Raw genomic sequence first — 21,651 nt, 5'->3', positions numbered from 1 at the left:
ATGCTCTCCCTATCACCGCTCAGCAGGCGTGTCCATGCTGTCCCTATCATCGCTCAGCAGGCGTTTCCATGCTCTCCCTATCACCGCTCAGCAGGCGTGTCCATGCTCTCCCTATCACCGCTCAGCAGGCGTGTCCATGCTGTCCCTATCATCGCTCAGCAGGCGTGTCCATGCTGTCCCTATCATCGCTCAGCAGGCGTGTCCATGCTGTCCCTATCACCGCTCAGCAGGCGTGTCCATGCTGTCCCTATCACCGCTCAGCAGGCGTGTCCATGCTGTCCCTATCACCGCTCAGCAGGCGTGTCCATGCTCTCCCTATCACCGCTCAGCAGGCGTGTCCATGCTGTCCCTATCACCGCTCAGCAGGCGTGTCCATGCTCTCCCTATCACCGCTCAGCAGGCGTGTCCATGCTGTCCCTATCACCGCTCAGCAGGCGTGTCCATGCTCTCCCTGTCATCGCTCAGCAGGCGTGTCCATGCTCTCCCTGTCATCGCTCAGCAGGCGTGTCCATGCTGCTGCAGCTCTCTCCCTATATACTCAGGAGGCAATTGAAGGATGAAACTGAGCATGTGCGGCCTTCTCATTGAGCAGGACTAAGAAATACAAAAAGCAAACAGCAGGTGGTGCTATACAGATACAGTTTATTGAATAACTTAGTGGCTATTATAATTTTTTTATTCCATGCAATTACAAAAGAATTGCTGGTTTGAGAACTGTAGAATATTTTTTTGTGGGACAACCCCTTTAACAGCCAGCAGAACTTAGCAGTAAGATATTCAAAGTAAAAAAATTTATAAAAATATAATAATCAAACAAACTGTACTAATGGTCATCTTGTTCAGTGCTTTGTGCTCTCCAAAGTCAGATGTTGTAGCTGGATTCAGGAAGAAGCAAAATTACAGCAACCATTTTTAGAAGCTGTGGAGCTATAATTTTGCAAGTCACAGGGATCTCTACCCCTCTCCTAGTTTCTGTGTCTCCTTATGGTTAGGTGTCTCCACATTTAATAGCTGTCATCCGATTTGTTCAGCTGACAGCTATCTCTCCCGACTCCCTCCTGCCTTCCCCATACACATGTTTGGCTCGGCAGAACATGTCTGTGTACGCTCTGGGGAGAGCAGAGGAAGCTTATCTACCTGGAGAACAAAAGGGCGATAATATTCATTTTGCCCTATCCTGGTCTTTCCCGACATCATCTGTTAGGGGACAATCAGAAGCCCCCACATACATTAGTGTGTCGGCCGAACCTGATGTTCTCTGCGGATTCGGCCTACAAAAGTATAATGTGTATAGCCAGTGGCGTAACTAGAGTTCTATGGGCCCCAGGGCAAACTTTGAATCGGGGCCCCCCACCCCAAGACTCCGCCCACCCCACGACTCCGCCCGTCCACTATCCATCCATCCATCCGCCCCGGCCCTGATTTCAGACCATAATAATGTCTGAATTCAGGGGGTAGGGCGGATGGATGGATGATCAGTGGACGGTAATGATGTCTGAAGTCAGGGTGTGGGTGGGGCAGTAGGATGGATGAATCATTACATTACTAATACTACCTACCAGTCTATAGACCAGTCCAGGAAGATGGTCCTGCTGGAGTACTTCTGCTGCAATGACCGGCGCTCGCCCTTGATGGTTCGTGTCTGGTGACTTGGTCGGTCGTTCGGTCTGGTAATAATAATGTCTGAAATCAGGGTGCGGGTGGGGCAGATGGATGGATGGACCTGTCACAGCAATAATTTATTACCATCCACTGATGATCCATCCATCCGCCCCACCCAGGCCCTAATTTCAGACATTATTATTACCATCCGTCCACTATCCATCCATCCACCCCGGCCCTGATTTCAGACAATAATAATGTCTGAATTCAGGGGGTGGGGCGGATAGATGGATGATCAGTGGACCGTCGATAATGATGTCTGAAATCAGGGTGTGGGTGGGGGCCTGGGGCAGATGGATGGATGGATGGATGAATCATTTACATTAGTTACTAATACTACCTAGTAGTACCACCTACCAGTCTATAGACCAGACCAGTCCAGGCAGATGGTACTTCTGACTGCTGCAACGCCCAGCGCTCTCCCTGGCCTTGATGGTTCGTGTCTGGACAGTCTGGAGTGGTGAGGGTGACTACTTGGTCGGTTGGTCAGCCGGCCGGCCGGTCTCTCTCTCATTCAGTCTCAGACTCTCAGGTGAGTGCGCGCTGGCTGACACTGGGGCCGTGGGGCGCTTGCCGCGCTTTCAAGTCTCAGATGTGGCGGGCTCTTGCGCGCCTAGAGTCTACTCTCGTGGTGACGTCAGAGAGCAGACTCATATCGCGGGGGCGCAGGGAGGGTCGGGTCACCTGACGAGTCCGCTTCAAGTTCCAGACCAGCGGTACGTATGAGGAGAGAGGGCCGCGGCGTGCGTGTCCTAGCTACCTGCCTGAGTGCCTGATCATGTGGTGAGGCGAGAGGCGTATTTGTGGGCGTGTGTGTAGCTTGAGGGAGGGCCCGGCAGAGGAGCGGCAGCAGCTAAGTGGGGTCCCTCTCTCTCTCAGACTTGCGATGCGGATGCGATGATTTGTCACCTGCGAACAGCAGCAGGTGTCGGTGATCAACAGATAAGTTACTTAACACAGTCACAGGGCCCGGCCACCCGCCGCCGCCGCAAGCACTTGCGGCCTGCAGCGGGCCCTCCCTCCCGCCGGGCCCGGTCGCAGTCGCACTCTCTGCGACCGCGATCGTTACGCCCCTGTGTATAGCCAGCCTAAGGCTCTAGTCATGGCCTTTTTTTACAGGAGTCTTGATGATGTGACAGATACTTTATTACAATGATGCACCTTTTTATTCGATTGAATACTGCAGAATGTAAACTGTTCCAGGCACTAAAGTGCAACAGAAGCCTGACCGAAAATAAATAACACAAGTGTGAACAGAGTCTTTACCCCTCAAGGACCTGGCCTTAAAGGTCAAGCTTATTTTTCATGATTTTTTTTTTATATATCCCAAAAGCCTTCAAGGGGTTGTCTCACTTCAGTAAGTGGCCTTTATCATGTAGAGAAAGTTAATACAAGTCACTTACTAATGTATTGTTATTACCCATATTGCTTGCTTTGCTGGCTGGATTCATTTTTCCATCACATTATACACTGCTCGTTCCATGGTTACATACCGCCCTACAGCAATCCATCAGTGGTGGTCGTGCTTACACACTATAGGAAAAAGCGTCAGCCTCTCTGGTGGCCGGGACCATGGGAGTGCACATAGGCTAGTGCTTTTTCCTATAGTGTGCAAGCACGACCACCACTGATGGATTGCAGGGTAGTCTGTAACCATGTAAACGAACAGTGTATAATGTGATGGAAAAATGAATCCAGCCAGCAAAGGAAGCAATATGGACAATAACAGTACATTAGTAAGTGGCTTGTAGTAACTTTCTCTACATGATAAATGTCACTTACTGAAGTGGGACAACCCATTTAACTTTATTTTCTATCCATGTAGTTGTATGAGGGCTTGTTTTTAGCAGAATGAGCTGTATTTGTCAAAAGCACCATTTTGGGATACATCTACAGTAAGGAGTTCACACTTCAGTTGTTTGTTCAGTTACCAGTAGTGAAGCCTACATAGAGGTAAGATATAATGGAAAGATCTACACTTGTTCTGTGTTTTTGATCCCCAACTGGTTTTGGCCTCGATAACTGAAACAAATAACTAGTGGGAACTCAGTCTTAGGGCTCATGCACACGACATTATTTTGCGTTCCGTATACGGACCGTATTTTGATTCCGTATATGGAACCATTCATTTCAATGGGTCCGCAAAAGATGCGGACAGTACTCTGTGTGCTGTCCGCATCCGTTGCTCCGTTCCGTGACCCCGCAAAAATTATGAGACATGTCCTATTCTTGTCCGTTTTGCAGACAAGACTAGGCATCTCTATAATGGACCTCCTGTTCCGTTGTGCAAATTGCGGAAGGCACACGAGCGGCATCCGTTTTTTGCGGATCCGTAATTTGCGGACCGCAAAAAAATGGCACAGCCGTGTGCATGAGCACTTAGGCCTCTTTCAGACAAGTGAGTTGTATACTGCGGACTCAATGTGAGTATGCGGCAGCTCCCGTCCTGACCTCCCAGCACTGCCAGGGCTGCATAGCATTATACTGATTTAGAGGTCTGGATTGTATAGGATAACAATAACAGCATTATGTCAGTGTTATCCAATACATTCCAGAACTGTAAGGGTTATATAGCATCATAAATCAATATAATGCTATGCGCATTATGCAACTCGCTCATCTGAAAGCGGCCTTACTCATAGATTAGCTATATTGTATCTGTTTCACATATACTTTTTATGTTTTATGTTTTAAAAAAAAAACATTTGTTTTGTGCTGTCGTATCCAAGAGCCATAAAGTTTTTTTTTTTGGGGTTTTATCTTTCTATTGATTGATCAGTATTTTTGAGGAATGAGTAAATTTTTAATTTGTACAGTTTTGGGGGTATTTACAACGTTTTACAAGCTTTTACTCATATTTTTGTTGAACAAAAACAGCAATTCTGGCATGTCTTTCCCAACCAGTACAATTATGGTGATCCCAATGATGTTGTAATACTTTTGCACAATAAAAACACTTAGCATTTTTTTCCGCTGCAATCAAAGACAGATAATGCCTATTTTTCTATTGACGGAGCTGTGTGTTTGTTTGTAGTGGCTATTATTACCATTTAGGGGTATATATGAATATTTGATTGCTTTTTATTTAGTCTTAGTTTGAAGCAATACACTACCCACCCTGCAGGGCTGTGGGAAAGTTTCGAATCATCCCCCATTCCTAAATGTAAGCTGAATACAGTCAGCATTAGGTTTGCACAGATAGAATACTCCTGTGTTATTAGTTGGGATAATTATTAGTTATGCAATTTTCTAATCAATGAATGGAAACTAAGTTGTAATTATTCATTATTGTCACTGTTAGATTTTTATTACATTTTTTTATTTTGCTGTGAAAAATGTTGCTTCCAGATACAGTCAGGTCTATAAATATTTGGACATCAATACAATTCTAACATTTTTGGCTTTATACACCACCACAATGGATTTGAAATGAAACAAACAAGATGTGCTTTAACTGCAGACTGTCAGCTTTAATTTGAGGGTATTTACATCCAAATCAGGTGAACGGTGTAGGAATTACAACAGTTTGCATATGTGCCTCCCACTTGTTAAGGGACCAAAAGTAATGGGACAATTGGCTTCTCAGCTGTTCCATGGCCGGGTGTGTGTTATTCCCTCATTATCCCAATTACAATGAGCAGATAAAAGGTCCAGAGTTCATTTCAAGTGTGCTATTTGCATTTGGAATCTGTTGCTGTCAACTCTCAAGATGAGATCCAAAGAGCTGTCACTATCAGTGAAGCAAGCCATCATTAGGCTGAAAAAACACAACAAACCCATCAGAGAGATAGCAAAAACATTAGGCGTGGCCAAAACAACTGTTTGGAACATTCTTAAAAAGAAGGAACGCACCGGTGAGCTCAGCAACACCAAAAGACCCAGAAGACCACGAAAAACAACTGTGGTGGATGACCGAAAAATTCTTTCCCTGGTGAAGAAAACACCCGTCACAACAGTTGGCCAGATCAAGAACACTCTCCAGGAGGTAGGTGTATGTGTGTCAAAGTCAACAATCAAGAGAAGACTTCACCAGAGTGAATACAGGGGGTTCACCACAAGATGTAAACCATTGGTGAGCCTCAAAAACAGGTAGGCCAGATTAGAGTTTGCCAAATTGCATCTAAAAAAGCTTTCACAGTTCTGGAACAACATCCTATGGACAGATGAGACCATGATCAACTTCTACCAGAGTGATGGGAAGAGAAGAGTATGGAGAAGGAAAGGCACCGCTCATGATCCTAAGCATACAACCTCATCAGTGAAGCATGGTGGTGGTAGTGTCATGGCGTGGGCATGTCTGGCTGCCAATGGAACTGGTTCTCTTGTATTTATTGATGGTGTGACTGCTGACAAAAGCAGCAGGATGAATTCTGAAGTGTTTCAGGTAATATTATCTGCTTACATTTAGCCAAATGCTTCAGAACTTATTGGACGGCGCTTCACAGTGCAGATGGACAATGACCCAAATCATACTGCAAAAGCAACCAAAGAGTTTATTAAGGGAAAGAAGTGGAATGTTATGCAATGGCCAAGTCAATCACCTGACCTGAATCCGATGGAGCATGCATTTCACTTGCTGAAGACAAAACTGAAGGGAAAATGCCCTAAGAACAAGCAGGAACTGATGACAGTTGCAGTAGAGGCCTGGCAGATCACCAGGGATGAAACCCAGCGTCTGGTGATGTCTATGCGTTCCAGACTTCAGGCTGTAATTGACTGCAAAGGATTTGCAACCAAGTATTAAAAAGTGAAAGTTTGATTTATGATTATTATGTCCCATTACTTTTGGTCCCTTAACAAGTGGGAGGCACATATGCAAACTGTTGTAATTCCTACACCGTTCACCTGCTCTGGATGTAAATACCCTCAAATTAAAGCTGACAGTCTGCAGTTAAAGCACATCTTGTCCTTTTCATTTCAAATCCATTGTGGTGGTGTATAGAGCCAAAAATGTTAGAATTGTGTTGATGTCCCAATATTTATGGACTTGACTGTATATGTTGAGCAATGGTAAAATATAAAATGCTCTACCGACATGGGGGCATTTATTATGCCATTTCCACCACTATTGTGGGGTAAAAAAGCAACAGGCGGGCACATTTATCTTCACAGAGGCTGCTTTAGAGTTTAGTCTGATGCATGGCAAGTGGGAGGATGCACCAAATCTATGCCGACGCATGATCCTTAGCATAACTATGGTGCATCCTCCGTCTGTTGGCATTTATTTTATTTTTTTACAAGCCAGGAAAAAAAACAGGGAATTTATCTTGATAATATTTGAATGTCTCACGTTGTTTGATACATTTTGTATATCTTTAAACCTAACACTTCTCTCTAGAAATGTTAGTGATAAATGTAGAGTGAAACTCATTAACATAGCTCACCACTTTAGCACCCTATGTGAAGTTGGGGAATATTTTATAGGGGCAGATGGGGGAGTTCTTTCCTCCATGATGGCCTCATAGATGGAGCCTGTCTTTAAAGCGTCACTAACTTTTCACAAAAATGTTAATATTAGTGTTGAGCGAAGCTAGCTTATTGCACTCTGTTTCCTCGTGTGATATTCATGCGCATCTCTCCCCTCCTTCTAGAGATCAATGGGGGTCTCAGCAGCCAGACCCTCACAGATCACAACTTTCTTATGTCTCTTTGACATATTAAAGTTTTGTGAATAGTTGGTGACTCTTTAAAGGTGTTGTCCACGATAATAGAATATCATTATAATGCATTCTGTGCCCATACACACATTCATTGTTACACATCACCATTTCTACTTTAAAAATTCATGAGCAAAGAAGATGTATTGCACTTTAAATAGTCTTCTTATATTTCAGTAGCTGAGAGATCACTGGCAAAAAAAGATCATTTGAAATTAAATACATGGAGACTGGTGTGTGCAATGTCCAGAACTGACTGTATGTAGAGCCTAGCATAACAGTCAGGCTTTTAACCTTCACTCTTATTTTTTAATTTTAATGGCTTGCTGACAATTTTATTTAGAAACATAGATCAAAAAATGGCATTTATCAGGCTGCTGCTTTTATATTGTGGTGCACAAAAACAAAACTTGAAAAAGCAGCTATTTTTGATGACATATTGCATATAAATGCCCTACAGCTACCAACATTACAGTTGCAACCAATAAAATCCGTTGTTAAAAATAATTTAAAATATATTATTTTATTTTTAAAAAAATTATATAATCATACAATAACCAGATTTAATTCCACAATAATCCAAATAGTGTATAATAAAGTTAAAATTCATATATAGGTCCACAAAAATAATTGATAATGTCCTATGCCATGATTATTAAATATCCTGTAGCATGATTATATACTATGCTGACTATAAGGGGTCATGTAAACAGTGGGTCCACAATATACAGGCCCCGGACGTTTGTGCACAGCATCATGGATGCGGACCCATTCACTTGAATGGGTCTGCAATCTGGAAGGTGCAGTGCAGAACGGAAGCACTCCACACTGCTCTCCGTGCCTCCGGACTGCAAAAAATAGAACTTGTTCTATTTATTTGCGGTGTGGGCAGATCACGGACCCATTCAAGATGCGGCAACCGCACGGATGTTGCCCATGTATTGGGGACCGCAGAATTGCGATCCCTAATGCATGGAGCGGCTAGGCCAAGGCCGCCTACATGAGCCCTAAATCTGAACCTTTTTGGCCCAGATTTATAGTCAAATTTCAGCACATTATATAATCATTCCACAGGATATTTAATAATCATGGCATAGGACATTAATTATCTTTCTTTTTTTTTCGTGTGGACCTATATATCAATTTTAACTTGATAATATAATATTTGGATTATTGTGGAATTAGATATTATTGTATAATTACATTAATTTTTGTTAGTAAAATAATATTTTAAATTATATTGGGTCTATATTATTTTTAAGTAAGAATTTTTTAGGTGTTTAGGGGCAATATCTAATATATATAGGTGTTTACCAACATGACTTTTGTGTTAGATTATTTTTTTATTTTTTTTCACAACACAAAATTATGTTGGGGTATTTAAATACTTATACCAGTGATTGGCAGTGCCCACAAGTCAGTAATACAAACCTGTAGGGACTCCTTACCATACAATGCAGTGGTGTAATCTAAAAGACACGATCAGTTACCTGTAATGTAAAAGCATATCCTATCCTGCAGATTTTTCATATTTGGTTTTATTGGTACATTATATGTACATTTATATTTTTGTACGTTCGAAAAACATAGCGTATAGATGACATCACAGATAATTTTTTAATGGAATAGGAGTAGATAAGCAATGAGACAGTTTTGTCATGTGCTTACAATGCATACAAATCACAAATCCGTATACAGAAAATGAGATGACAAATAGGTGATTGTCTTAACTAACGTACGTACTGCTAGATGATAGGCCCTGAAAATGCAAGAAGGGAAATAAATTAGCATGAAGGGGTGAACACCGTAGAGCAGCTAGACATACTCATTGCCTTATGTATCAATACAAGGGCAGACAACAGTGTCGGTACCATCTTAGCGGCCAGTCGTATAACCTGGCCACTTATTGTTTGCATAAAGCTTTATATAACTGGGGCTCCTTTATTAACACTGTCCGTCTTGATACATGAGGTCACATTCCCAAGATATGAAATTCACTTTTATACTTGATGTTTATGTTTGTCTCGGAGGAAAGTCTTGGATTTTGGAAAGAAGGTTTAGTTCTACCCACGTCATGTCATCACATAGTAGTGGACAGACACATATTTTCAGACACATCTGCTCAATACAGTGTTTCCACATGGTAACAAACTTACATGTGTAGCAGTGCTGTGCAAAATATTCTGTGTAGGCCTCTGGTCCATGGTCCTCATTTTGTGGAACGGACATATAGATGCAGAAAGTACACTGATGATCCATGTGCTTTCCGCATCTCCGTTCCGCAAAAAGATAGAACATGTACTATTCTCGAACACTGAATGCGGACCACTGACCCATTGAAGACAGAATCCATATTTTGCTCATCCGCGTTTTGCGGACTGCAAAAAAAATTATTATACATACGGTTGTATGCATGAGGTCTTAATCTGAAACTTTAAACTTTTGTCTTCCACTTTTTCTCCGTCCATAAAGCTCCTTTTTTGGGTGATTTGATATTGAGGTAGTTAGTTTGTCACTTTTCAATATATAGTATCATGGCGAGGCTGTATTTTGCTTCATAGAATATCCATGACTGGGATGCAAGGGAACATGCTGAGCTCTGCTCTAAGATAAATTGGCCGCGAATGGGAAATTACAGATACTGTTATATTGGCCATACACGTTACACACGCTGCCAAGGCCAGAAGTGAGTAAATGAATGAGGACAACAGAAAACGAATACATCTGAAAAATGATTTATGTCTGCTATTAAATACTCCCATAGGTGCGCATTACTGACCATCACCCATACAACTAAATTTAAAGCTGATGAGTGTGTGCAGCATTTCTTAGGCTCCTTTCACACCAGTTCTGATTCAGATGTATACATCAGGACTATTACCCAACGTGTACATCGGAATTGGCCAGATATTTTATTATGGTAGAACCTGTTCTAATCTTCCTTGTCTATTATGCTTGCTTTAAAATAAATGATTTCTATTTGCTATAATGAGTTGTCTTTCCGATATCTTTCAGATGCTATTTACATAATAAAATCATTGTGTCTGAACAAATTCCTAAGCCTGACAGGTAGACGAGATAGAATTCAGTCTGTTCACTTGGCCATTTACACAAACCAGTTTCGATTTATATTGGTCAGAGCAGAGAAAAACAAATCTGATACCTGCACATGTAACGGCATTCTAAAACTCGCCATATGCATTAGGCCTCATGCACACGACTGTTCCATTTTTTTGCTGTCCGCAAACCGCAGATCCTCAAAAAAACGGAAGCCGCCCGTGTGCCTTTGGCCCATTGTAGAAATGCCAATTTTTGTCCGCAAACATGAAATTTTTGCGGGGGGCTACGGAACGGAGCAACGGATGCAACTGTCTGCATGTTTTGCAGCCCCATTGAAGTGAATGGGTCTGCATTTGAGCCGCAAAAACTGCGGCTCGGATGCGGACCAAAACAACGGTCGTCTGCATGAGGCCTTAGAGAAATACTGGCTAACCTGTTTTATCATGTTTACTATACTGTGGGTGGGAACAGAACATTCAGTCCCTTATCAGAGAATTAAAATCACAATACAATGGATGAGTCATTAATATTTAACTCTTTGAAAATCATTTGAATTCATCAAAATAAGGTAGGATATGTCTGGATTACTGCAGCTTATTTCTTTTTGTTCATGGATACTCTTAGACATTATTAAAGAGACACTTCCATTATATTTTTTGGATCACAAAATAACTTATGTGTATATTGTATAGGTGGATATAACTTTTTAAAATCATTCCACGTATACTTTTTGCTACACACTACCAGAATCTTTTACTTCTTCTTTGGATTTTTAGCACAGCAGAAAATCACACTATCAGTCAGACCATGGAGGAGTGAGGGGCGATGACTCAATTACAATAGAGCACGGATGCCCAACCTGCGGCCCTCCAGCTGTTGCAAAACTACAACTTCCAGCATGCCTGGACAGCCTACAGCTACTAGGGCATGCTGGGAGTTGTAGTTTTGCAGGTTGAGCATTCCGGCAATATAGACATCATTCTTTTAGTCATTCCAATACTCATCCTACTATTTTAACGAGAGTACTTCCAGCAGAGCCATACAATGACATTCCTGAACTCTCCTATTGAAAACGTTGATCTCTCTGAGATTACTGTTACAGAAGGACAATATTTTGTATTCAATTGTAAAAAGGAAATTATATTAAAATTGAGTTTAAATAAATACCCCTGTCTGGAGGAAGTGTCCCTTTAAGACATACACATTTACAATCTTAGTAATAAGGGGGCAGTATGTGACAGGTTCTGGTCCGAGACCCCAAAAAGTTATAACATATAATATGGTCTGAAGCTATTGCTGTCATGTCCTGGATTGGATTTCCCTAGACAGTTCCCTTTTTACCTGCTCAAAGTCCTTGTTTGCGATTGCTAAGAAAGTTTGGGATGCATCTATGAGCAGCCAAATCAGTCACATCGCTGTTGAAATGTATACATATCAAATGCATTTGGGCTAGAGAATTGGTCACTGGTCAGTTACTGCTGGAACCTGCAGCTTAGCCAGTTAGGCCACACACATCCCTTGACACAAAGTGACACTGACAGTAGGAAGAGGTTTGTGTAGAAGACAATTGTGTCTGGCGCAATCTGAAACAATGGCTGGTTGTCCTGTCTCCCCTAAAATGGACTCTTGCAATACTGTTAGTCCCACTTGGAGCACAGAAAAAAGACCCGAACTTTGCCACAACAAATTAGAAAAAATATTTGAAGAGGCTTTAGAAGGAACAGATGCAAGGAAGTAGAAAATTTGTATAATAGTAAAAAAAAAAAGCATACAGCTGCAATCTGCTGAAAGGTTTCTTCTACAAAAGCAGCTTGGTTGGGAAAGCTGATCGATATGCATAGATTTTAGTCCGGTTTAACCTCTGCAACAAATTGTATGGAGGCCTCAGTATTGCACAGTTGGGTCCATTATTGCAGCTCTTCAACATACCTAATGGTCCTCAAGCATATATTACATGTCCCTGCAGGAAAATAAAATGCACATTTTCAATTGTATACATGCCAGGAAGCTGCCTGTGGGCAAACTAGTTACATTTTAGGACAGACTTGGTAGAAAATATGGAGTCCAGTAGATTGTGTCCCAGTTATAAGACAAATATCTTAAGATCTTCGTGATTTATAGAGCAGACTTACAATGCAAGAAAAGTGCTGAGTACTTAAGTTAGTAATCCCACTCTCTATCCTGAGTGTTGTTGGGAGGAAATGTCCCGCGTTTAGTGCCAATCCAGGGAAGCTTTTGTTTCTGAGTTCATACCCAGTACTGACTGCCAGTTTGTCCAGTAGCACCATTGCCTCTATGATCTCCAACATCACAAAGAGGGAAATCCCTATCAGGCTCAGTTGGACGAAATGTTTGCTTTTCTGAAGCTCCATTCTCAGTCTTTGCTGCAGATGTTGCTACTTTCTGGATGTGATGCTTTCCCATCTTTTTCTTACGCACAAAGTAAGCCAGCAGAAGAAGACCAAGTAAAATGAAGAGCAATACAAGACAGACAGGAAGTACAATGCTGTACACGTGTGAGTTCATGAAACCAAGGATTGTGCCCTCCACCTCTGGGTTAGGAGAACTGGATGCATTTATGCTCAATGAACTGTTCAAGGTAAGATCCTGAGTAGTGATTTCACTTAGGTATTCTGATGACATCCAAAGGTCTGGTGATAAAGTGTTAGAATGTGTAGAATTTGTTAACATTTGAGAAGTTCTTGTAGGTACCACAATTGTTGTCTGTGTTGAATTTGTAGCTGAGACCATGTCTACTGTGGCAACTAATTTGTTAGCAGTTGAAATTAAGTCTGTGGTTGTTTCTATTTGTGTTGTTGACTCTTTGCTTATAGATTCTAAAAGAGTGGTGGGCTCCGAACTTGTAGTTTGTGTTTGAGTGACAAACATCTCATGTGTGGCTTCCACAGTTCTGGATGTTTGTGAATTTGTGGTGGTTGACAAAGTCTCAGGAGCGCTGAGCAGAATGGTATGGTCAGCATTAGAAGAATTGTATGGCACAGTGTTGAATCTTACAGTAACATTGGCTGGAGGCACATGACCGGCACTGACCAGTAGACTGAACCGGTCACTCTGTATGTCAGATCCATTCTGGTCATCTTCCCATAATTCCAGACCTATAAGTCCCCTTTCTAGCTCCACTTGTGTGAAGACATTAGTGCTTGTCCTGTCTCCTCTGCCACTCTCATAGGGAAATCTCACAAACCTCCCTTTTCTGGGATGACGAAGTACTATAAACTGTGGAATGCTCTTTGTATATGTACCAAGTTCACTTGCATCGATAGCTTCAGGCCCTAGTTTAATTGTACATCCTCTTGGCCACTTTTGTCTGTCTCCTATCTTCACTGTTGCAGATACTTGTACTGTCACTTTTCCAATATATTCCTCATCCATGTGGGAGATGGCAACAAATTCAAATTCATCTTGGGTGGACAGGAAATTGGTGAATTCATAGGATACTTCATTGTTGTTTACCTGATCCCATTGAAACTCTGATACTGGCACCTGGCCAACTACAATCTGGCCATAACTTGGCTTCCTTGTTAATTTATACACATATGTACTTGCCATTCTGTCGAGTGTTGGGGAGATATGTCCTAATGTAATGTTAGATCTTCCAGGCACCTGTTTGACTTCGAGAATAGTCTGATGGGATGAGAGAACCTTTATAGGCAGATTTCCTAGAAAAGGAGTTTGCACTCCATCTGTAATATTAAATCGGATTTCTCCTGAAACTGCAGTTTGGTTAGCCAAGAGGATGAGGTTTGACCTGGCAAGATCTTCTTGCGTGAACTGCAAGACTTGAGTAGATTGGTTTCCACGTGTTTCCACCGATACACCTAGTGGTAAGTCCAATATTGTGTAAACTATGTTATCTGGAGAGGCAAGGGAGTGATCTAAAGATAAATGGTCTTCAGTAAGTGAAATATTTGAGCCCACTGCTAGTTGTATCTTTGACTTTGGTGGAGATATACTAGAAGGTAGAATGGGAGCACTGGTAACTGTTATATTAAAGGATTCTCTTATGGTTAATACATCACCAAGTTCATGGAAAGAACTAGATTTAGGCCTGATTTGGGCCTTGAACTTAAAGCTATCTACAAGGCTCTCAGATTTGATATTGGTATAGAAAACACTTCCATTTTCCAGATGAGACTGTAAGAAATATGGATTTTCTGGGTTAAGAGTTACACCATTGATGGAGAGATAACCATGTGAAGGAAGACTGACGATCAAGAAAACGATATCACGTGTGAGTTTTGAGAAGCTTGAATGTGCCAGAAGGTTTGAAGCATCAAGGGAGTTTAGTGTTATTGCTGAAGAACCACCCTGTTGAATACTGAGACCTGTGTAGACAAAAAAGAAAATAAAACAAGTATAAACAAAAAAAGTTTATATTGAATCAGTGCACCACTTTCTGTCCATAATATGGATATAAAATGTGCTAAACTAGTAGTGTCTGTGTTGTGTGTAGCGACCATTTAGTTCATTGTTTTTATCTTGCTCTGCAAAAATCTAAATTATAATCTGAATGGTATCTATGGTCAGCAGATTATCTAACTAATTGCTTTCCAATCAGACCAATAGTTGATCTGTGAAAGCTCTGTGTGTGTAATTGGCCATCTGACCAATGATTGGTCAGAAAATCTGTCAGATAATCTGTTAGTGTAATACAGCCCTAAGACTCAGAGCGGTTTTCAGTCATGAGGAAATACATGCCATAACTGTAATTTTACTATTATTTGAATAGGTGACTAAATTCTTCTTTAATCATGGTGGAATAATAAAGATTTGGGTTTTTCCTTATACTCAACCAAACATATTCTATCTGTAGTGATTCAGGGTTTCTAAAAGATAAGTTTTCTAGATTTAGAATCCCGATTATCACATATTCTGATAAGCGTGTGCTTATTGCAAACTATTCACATATTGACTGGGTGCACCCAATAATACTAATCATTTTGTTAAACATTATTTGCTCACAGATTGTAAAGCAAATGCAAATGTACATGTTCTGTTTCAAGTATGCCACATACATGTGGTGAGCTATACCCAAAGCATGAGCTGACCTTTGGACATTGTCACACTTTAGTTGAATTTTAAGAATTTCTCATGCATACATTAACTTACGAGACTAGCACAGACATTGAGCATTGCCATGAAGATGAGGTAGCAGTGATTCATTTTGATAGAATATCTGATAGCAACTATGCCTTCCCAGGTTTTCAGTCGTCACCCTCTCAGCTAATGGTTGGTTTCACATGAGTGTCTTACAGGGGTATTTTTTACCCTTATATTACAGATGAGTGTCCTGGCTTGATCGCAAGTCTACTTTGTGCCCATATTACAGATGAGTGTCCTGGCCTGACCGCAGGTCTACTGAGCAGAAATCACAGCATCATAGATCACTATGATGCTATGAGTTTGTCTGTTGACCTGCGGTTGGGCTCAGACAGTTGTCCGTAATAGACTTGCATGAAACTGGCCTATGAGATATTTATTCTTTGCTCATCCAGGCTTACTAAGCATATTTCATCATGATGTGTGCCCAGGAAATTTAATTATTCTTTCAAAAGATGAATAATCTATTGTAAGTAAGCCATGCAATGGATATAGCTAATATTACCATAAATGAGTCTTACCTGTATTCTTCCAGAGCTTTGTATGCAGTTGTGGGCATGAACTCTGGAATGTCACCGTCACATTGAATACATATTTCTGGGAACTTGCACGTGGAGATTGTACATGGAATGAAAATAAATCTTGAGTGCTCCAAAATGGGTTTGGTGACTCAACATGTTGATAAAATATGAAGCCCGCATCTACCTGCAATGTAAAGGGGTTGTGTTTCAACACTCTGAAATGGTTGGGAACGGGCAAACAAGCACAGCAGTATACACTACCCACCTCTTCTTGAGTAAAGTTAGTCAACACCTGGCTGTTTCCTCCATGTATTATTTTACCAATCTGTGGAGGATTTTCTATGTGATACACTAGTACAGGCGGAGTACCCTTTTGCTCGTTGGTCGCTGCATTCAGATGTTGGTTGGTGATTTGTTGAAGAGAACCTAGCATGAAAAGGAAGACATATTTTAGGTGTAGAAATAAAGGATTTGTTATTAAGGTGTAAAGACACTGTGAGTCACTTACGTGGACACACTACAAGGCTATGCAATGATTCCATAGTGATTGTGATTGGTGTTGCTTGGATGTGGAAAAATAATTGTTCTGATTCATTTTCTCCATCTGAAACTTTGAATAGGAATCCTCCATCCAGCTCTCCTGAATGGGAGGAAAATAACAGACTTTTATTTACTAGCCTTTCAGTTATGTTTGACTGTTGTTCATACCTTCTTCTTCATAAAATGCTTTGCCTCTCCCACCTAAATATATATTTTTTTGTATATCTGGTTATTGGTGTAAATAAGTTTTTTTAAGGTCAACTTTCCTTGTCTGTATGCCCTATAAGGGTATATGGATGTCATAGAAGGACTCCCGTCTTACCCAGCAGGTTCAAACATTACATGCACTGGCAATTATTTCAATGGTCACCATGTAATACTTATTTACCATGCAACATCCACTACATGGGAAACAGAGGCCTGGATTAGATTTTGCCTAAGGATCACCGGTGGGTCAGAGAAGTGTGATCAGATTATCGACCTGCTCACTTGATTTTACGAAGTGGTTGTCTTTGTGAGACACTTTGCCAAATGATTGCAATGAAGTAGAAGAACAATAATCTTGCTTTTCTTGTAGTATTAAAAACATTATCCACAGCTTAGATATTAGTCAGTACTGTATTGACTGGGGCAGGTCGGGGGCCCTTCACTGCCTCAGGCGCAGGGGCGGATTGGCCATAGAACTTAAAGGGAAATTTCCTGGTGCCCAGTGGGCCACTCAAGCTCTCTTGATGGCCACAGGCTAGGTACTTAACCATCTGATGCTCAGTGGCCACAAGTGCCCTCCTGAACTCAACTGTATTATCATCCTCATGATGATGATACAGTTTAATACTGTGGTTGGGGCGGCAGTATTTTATGCTGCACCATGGTATTTGGTTCTAGTAGGACGGTATACTGTGCTGCACTACAGTATTGCAGGCCTCTTGTTTTGGCCCTCTTTCTGTCAATTTGGGCCTGCCTACAACATGGGGCCACTTTTAGTTTTTTTCCAGTTAAGTTCCCAATCCGCCCCTGCTCATTTTTTTTATTGCTACATTGTACTAAAATGGCATGTCCTACTACCCCAAATTTCTATTCCTACAGCCATTGAACTCATAGGCCATTGTTCCCATACATTGTAATTCACTGAACTATATATTACCTGCACTGGTTTGCTTCTCATTTTTTCACTTTACTAGGTTATCACCCAACACTGTCAACTGTTCAGCTGCTATCTGTTTGTCTTGAAAGACATTCAGTTACCCCTTTCAGCTGCCCATATGCCTATTTTCTGGTCATTGAAAACCTCTGCATGACATATATCTATATGTTTTCATAGCTGAGGCATCTCACCTGTATGCATGAACTGCACCATTCCCAGTTCCAAATCCCTTTGTGAAAAGCTTAAAACTCTCCCGGGGAAGCCCCTCACAATGATCTCTCCATTTGACGGTGGGATAAAAGAATATACAATGTCTTCAGGTACGGAGTCATCATCAACAGTGTGCAGGGCGTCAGTGGTGATAACAGCGGTGTCACCCTCCAGGATCTGCCATCGGAAGAAGAATTGTTATGATAGGTATGGCACATAAAGCATTACCATGAAATATGTCACCTCGCTTTATCATATATGATGTATGAATACGATATGCGATTAGCATTACATAGTGAAATACAGTTGAATGTGCTTTAAAGGGAACCTGTCACCTGGATTTTGTGCATAGAGCTGAGTACATGGGTTGCTAGATGGCCGCTAGCACATCCGCAATATCCAGCCCCCATAGCTCTGTGTGCTTTTATTGTGTAAAAAAACGATTTGATACATATATAAATTAACCTGAGATGAGTCCTGTAGGTGAGATGAGTCAGGGACAGGACTTATCTCAGGTTAATTAGCATATGTATCAAATCGGTGTTTTTACACAATAAAAGCACACAGAGCTATGGGGACTGGGTATTGCGGCCATCTAGCAACCCATGTCCTCAGCTCTATAAACCAAATCCCGGTGACAGGTTCCCTTTAATGTTTTTTTTTATATAAGAAAATCATTCTCATTTTCTTTAGTTTCCTAGCACTGTACTGATCTTCTATACAACACATATGTTTCTGCCCCTCCCTACACCTGTATCAATTCACCCTCTTCTCCCTGGTCTCAGATTCCCAGGTCAGTTTTCGGCTAGGGCTCACATGACTTGTAGCAGGTGGATAATTGATGAAACGGTGGGAGGAGAGAGAGACAAGAGTCTTCTACTGAAGTGGTAAACAACAGAGCTCTGTACACATGGTTACCGCAGTAGTGGCTGCATGCACAAAACCTGCGCATGTACACATAAACACAACACAAAGGCATGGACGAAGCAAAAGCACAGCCATAGTATCGCTTGAATTAATGTAATATGACTAGCAGAACCTGATGTTAGGCTATAATATCACATTCTGGCAGCCACCGATCAGATACCAGTGACCTAGGATAGCTCATCAGTTAAAAGATCTCAGAAAACCCTTTTAAAACTGTCACAAGATTCTTAATGCTTCAGCTTTCTTTACTGAAGTCAGTGAGGAAAAATGTAGCAAATCCATGAAGGGTAGGGCATTCTGCATACAATGGTTTCATACTTTATCTCTCAAAAATTGTGTATTTTTTTAGGAGCAAATAACGCCAATTTCAGATGTTGCAGTAAATTATAAAATATAATACAATGCATATTTTTGTAGTGATATTTAAAGGGAGTCTGTCACCAGCATTTCACTTTTTTAACCCTTCCCACAGCTCCCTAGCATGCTTACAGTTAATCAAAACGTTACCTCTGACATCTTTCCTGCTGTTATAAATCCATCAAAAATGATCTTTATAAGATATGCAAATGAGGGCTCGCAAGTGCCCAGGGGCGGCGTTACTCTCTTAGGTGCCCTGCTTGCTCAGCCTTTTCATTGCGTCCCCCCGCCCCTTCCAACCCTCGGCCCGCCCATCCTTTCCCTCTGACCGCCTTTCTCATAGCTTGTTATTCCGCCGATATCCCGTGCCTGCACACTCTGTCCGTCGGCCGGCGCATGCGCACTGCGATGCCCATTCCTTGTATGGCATCACAGTAACTATTGCGCATGCGCCGGCTAACGACGCGAAAACTCAACAAAGGAGGCGGTCCATCGGCGCATGCGCATTAATTACTGTGATGCCGTACAAGGAATGGGCATCGCAGTGCGCATGCGCCGGCCAAAGGAATGAGTGCGCAGGCGCGGGATATCGGCGGAATAACAAGCTATGAGAAAGGCGGTCAGAGGGAAAGGATGGGCGGGCGGAGGGTAGGAAGGGGCAGGGGGACGCAATGAAAAGGCTGGGCAAGCAGGGCACCTAAGAGGGTAACGCCGCCCCTGGGCACTTGCGAGCCCTCATTTGCATATCTTATAAAGATCGTTTTTGATGGATTTATAACAGCAGAAAAGATGCCAGAGGTAACGTTTTGATTAAGGCCTCCTGCACACGACCGTTGTGTGCACCCGTGGCCGTTGTCCCGTTTAACGTGTTTTTCTGCGGTCCCATTGACTTTTAATGGGTCCGTGGAAAAATCAGGAACTGCACCGTTTGGCAGCCGCATGTTTTTTTCACGGCCAACGGTTCACGGACCCATTCAAGTCAATGGGTCCGTGAAAAATCACGGATTCACACAAGATTGTCATCCGCGTCCGTGATCCGTGTCCGTGATCCGTGTCCGTTTTTTCCTATCATTTCAATGGCAAACATTTCAATGGCAAACTCCAAAAATCACGGCAGACTCACGGAAGAAAAAACGGGCACGGATCATACAACCGAACCACGTTTTGCGGGACGTTAAAAAATACTGTCGTGTGCAGGAGGCCTTACTGTAAGCATGCTAGAGAGCTGTGGGAACGGTTAAAAAAGTGAAATGCTGGTGACAGACTTCCTTTAAGACTGATTATCTGTGTGTAGCATTTTTTCAAGTACATTCCCATTGACTTCTCTGGGCAGCTCAGTGGTTAGCACTGGTGCTTTGCAGCTCTTGGGTCCTAGGTTTGAATCCAACCAAGGACAACATCTGCATGGAGTTTGTATGTTCTCCCTGTGTTGTGTGGGTTTCCTCCGGGTACTCCGATTTCCTCCCACACTCCAAAGACATACTGATAGGGAACCTTAGATTGTGAGCCCCATTGGTGACAGCTTGATGCTAATGTCTGTAAAGTCCTGCAGAATATAGCAGTGCTATATAAGTGCATAAAATAAATAATGTCAGTAAAACGTGTGACAAAACACACGAGGAAAGGCGTTATGAATGCTGTTGTTTCCTGTCAACTAGACTTTCTTTTCCGTCCTGGATAACGGAAACCAGACAGATCTGTTATGTTTGCTCATAGACCTCTATTATTACGGATCAAAATGAAATGCCTCCTAAAGGATTCCGTCTTAGAAATTCCGTTATTTTTTGTCATAACCATGCTATACCGGCAAGCGATAACGGAATTCGTAACGGTGATGTGAACCTGTCCTTACATGGAATTTATTACAAGCCAAAAAACGCCACAAAAATGACCAAGTGTGAAAGCACCCTGTAGCTGGATAGTCTGATTTCCAAGTAAGTCTGGGCTGCTTCAGAAGATTACTTCCACATGGTTAGTGCACGTGTGAATGTACCCTTAGGCTGGCTTCTCATTTGTGCTGTTTTTCTGGCAGACATTTGGCTGCCTGTACATATTATTTTTTCATCAGTCATCCAATCTATTATCAGGGGCCCAAACCACAATGCATATGTGCCAAATTCTCGAAGTAACCACACACGCACATGTTCTAGCACTACAGACATAACTTACTTGCTGGATGGACATTATGAATATAATGCTGAATAGCATTACCAAACAAACAAACATCTTACATCCAGTGATGTCTCCTCTGAAGATGACATTCTCCTTCCTCATCTTCTCCTTTCGCCCATGACAACTTCTTTCAGCCACATTTCCTCTCTGCAGAGTTTGCCATAAAGACATCTTAGGTTTCTCAATTTTTCCTCATCCTTCCCACCCTGGTACCCCAACTGTGTTATCCTGCTATTACTCCCAATACTGTGCCTGCTTTGCTCCCCAATGCCCTCAAATA

The 21,651-nt window shown here is 41.9% G+C and overlaps 1 protein-coding gene across 1 annotated transcript in view; it reads right to left on the bottom strand.

Moving 5' to 3' along the window:
- Positions 1-8,922: 8,922 nt before the first annotated feature.
- CSPG4 (chondroitin sulfate proteoglycan 4) overlaps positions 8,923-21,651 on the bottom strand; it is a 106,861-nt gene continuing 94,132 nt past the window's right edge. Inside the window, exons 6-10 of the mRNA XM_044279856.1 lie at positions 17,897-18,092; positions 16,530-16,661; positions 16,287-16,447; positions 16,022-16,205; positions 8,923-14,725 (exon numbers count right to left, since the gene is read on the bottom strand). Of these exons, the coding sequence (XP_044135791.1) occupies positions 12,627-14,725; positions 16,022-16,205; positions 16,287-16,447; positions 16,530-16,661; positions 17,897-18,092 (2,772 nt within the window). The 3' untranslated portion in view covers positions 8,923-12,626. The remainder of the gene's footprint in view (positions 14,726-16,021; positions 16,206-16,286; positions 16,448-16,529; positions 16,662-17,896; positions 18,093-21,651) is intronic.

Source organism: Bufo gargarizans, chromosome 2 (assembly GCF_014858855.1).
Source record: "Bufo gargarizans isolate SCDJY-AF-19 chromosome 2, ASM1485885v1, whole genome shotgun sequence".
Taxonomy (NCBI): Eukaryota; Metazoa; Chordata; class Amphibia; order Anura; family Bufonidae; genus Bufo; species Bufo gargarizans.
Note: the sequence above shows the minus strand (reverse complement) of the source record. Positions and strands in the feature narration are given on the sequence as shown.